The sequence below is a fragment of the Otolemur garnettii genome, unplaced genomic scaffold (genome assembly GCF_000181295.1).
Source record: "Otolemur garnettii isolate 467f Iridium unplaced genomic scaffold, OtoGar3 scaffold00105, whole genome shotgun sequence".
NCBI lineage: Eukaryota > Metazoa > Chordata > Mammalia > Primates > Galagidae > Otolemur > Otolemur garnettii.
Genome location: NW_003852500.1, coordinates 2364350 through 2366702, shown reverse-complemented (window position 1 = coordinate 2366702; position 2353 = coordinate 2364350). Strand labels below are relative to the sequence as shown.

Here is a 2353-nt window from a genome sequence, read left to right as displayed (position 1 = left end):
GCCAGGGCCGCGCGGGGCGGTCCTTGCAGGGTTGGCGTTGAATGAGGTGCAGAAGCTCAGAGGACCCCAGGGACTAGGCGGGCCAGGGAGGAGACCGTGCGGGGGCGGCCCAACAGGGGGGATGGAGAGGGAGGGAGAGACCGGAGAGGGGAAGGGTAGGGGGAGGTGCGGAGCGGATGGGAGGCAGGAATGCGTGGGGACAGTGCGGGGCGGGGGTCGGGGGTGGGAGGGGTCGGACTGGGGCGCCGCGGATCTGGGCAGAGAGTGGGGGCGGGATGTGGGCGGAACAGGCGTCCATGGAGGGCGTGTCCAGCAGGGGGGACGGGCGGGGCGGGTCCGGGGCCCGGGGCTGCCCGAACCTGGCCGGGCGCGGAGCGGGGCGCATGGCGCCGGGTGCACGGCTCTGGGGCTGCGAACAAAGGACCCCCGGGGGTGGCGGCGCGGGGAAGTCCGCCCTCCGACCCTGGTCGTGGCTCGGCCAGGTCCTGGCCCCTTCCCCGGGTGCAACGACCCCACGGAGCCTAAAAATGAAGGGCGACCTACTCGGCGACCTGTTGGTCCGGCTTCTGCTCTTGCTGCCATCGCCACTGTCGCCAAGGGACGGCGTGTGCGCCGCGCATCCCCAGGCCCCGTGAGTATCCCCGGGCGGCGGAGAAAGCTGGTCGCCTTCTGGTGTGGGGGTCAGAGGGACTGGCTCAGAGAGTGGCCACGACCTGTCCAAGGCCACACAACCTCCGTGCTGTGCGAGACGTGGAGTTTTGTTGCGTGGGGAAGGGGCGCTCTGAGGCTTCCGAAGTGGCCGGGTGAAGGTACAGGAGCTCCCAAAGCTAAAGGCTGCGAGGCCAGCCACGCCCCTCCCACCTCAACCCCCTTGTGTACTGGGGCTGTCAACTTGGGTGGCGATTTCCAGTTGTCCAAGGCATGAAGGTAAGAGGCGCATGTCTTGGCCAAGAGATGGGAGGAGTGTCCTGCCTTGCCCGGTTTCCCTTGGATGGGCGTGGTGAGGAGGGAGGGAGTGTTTGTTTTGCTTACACATTTTTCTGGAGGTTTGCTTACAGAGCTCTGGTGGGTGGAAACAGGGAGGAGACGAATTCACTAGCTACTCGGGAGAATTTCCCATTAGTTGGCTTCATAGGGAATATTTCCAGACCTGCAAAGTTCGGGTAAGTCCCGCAGGGCTCGGGCAGCCCCAGGCACACAAGCCCAGCCTTATAGTCCAGCTGGGCATTCAGGAGATGAATTGTTCAAGTAGCCTTCTTTAGGAATTTCCAGAAAACAGGTAAACAGTGAGACGAGGTGGGCGTCATTTCCAACTGCTGCTTCCTCCTTTATGGTCACAGTTCAGCAAGATAACTTACTGTCTTCCGAGCACTGAGTTTTCCTTCCATCTCAGCTTTGTGAGGCTATGCAAATTTTTGTCTTGATAGGTTTTTCAAAACTACTATCTCTTAGATTTTTGTCTGCCCAAGATTGTTGGACAGTGTCTGGAGGCATTTTGGGTTGTCACAACTAGAGGGCAGCAGTGCTATTGGAATGTCTTTCTTAATTTGGTTACATCAGGTTCTCTGGGCAGTTGGATGAAGATGCTAAGCCAGATTTTGGATTAAGACTTCAAAAGGTGGCCAAGGAAAATGAACATGTAGATTGTGTATTCCTCAGATACTCTTCCACACTCATCACTTGCTATTTGTGATGGCTGCTTAAGCTCTGAGGGTTACATAGAGAGTATGTCCCTTTTAAGGGAGACCATATTTCTGTGTTAGAGCAGGACAGGACACCTGTGAACCCAGGGTCATTACATGCCCTGGTCAGTTCTGGAGTTAAATAATACACAACATATGTCTAGAGTCTTGTAAGCTCCAGTTGATTCTGGAGTTGAACAGTATATAGATGATCTCAGGGGACTGAATTCTGGTTGTTATTCAAACTGAATGGAGCACAATATAATCCCAGGGTCAGTGCTTGCTGTAGCCACTGCTATAGCCAGGCAACACAACAATACAAACCCATTGTGTCTTTTGAAATGCAAACATTTTAATGATATTTTCATGAAGATCAGTTTAGTAGTGATTTCTTTTATGGATCCTACTTTTGGTTTCTTATCTAAGCAATTTTTGCCTAACTTAAATGTACAAGACTTTCTCCTGTGTTTTCTTCTAATACTTCTACAGTTTTACATTTAATTCTGTGACCCACTTTGAGTTAATCTTAATGTATGGTGTGAGGTAAGGGTCTAGATTTATTTTTTTGCATGTGGATGTTGGGTTGTCCCACACCTGGTTTTGAGTACATGGAAATCTCTCTTAATCTCATTGCCCTTTCCAGTTTTTCCCTTTACCCTATTTTTTTTTTT

At 53.2% G+C, this 2353-nt stretch overlaps 1 protein-coding gene across 1 annotated transcript in view; it reads left to right on the top strand.

Annotated features, from left to right (window-relative positions):
* The first annotated feature begins 383 nt into the window (after positions 1-383).
* The window catches only part of CPAMD8 (C3 and PZP like, alpha-2-macroglobulin domain containing 8), an 85475-nt gene continuing 83505 nt past the window's right edge, over positions 384-2353 (top strand). Inside the window, exon 1 of the mRNA XM_012809386.1 lies at positions 384-631. Within this exon, the coding sequence (XP_012664840.1) occupies positions 384-631 (248 nt within the window). The remainder of the gene's footprint in view (positions 632-2353) is intronic.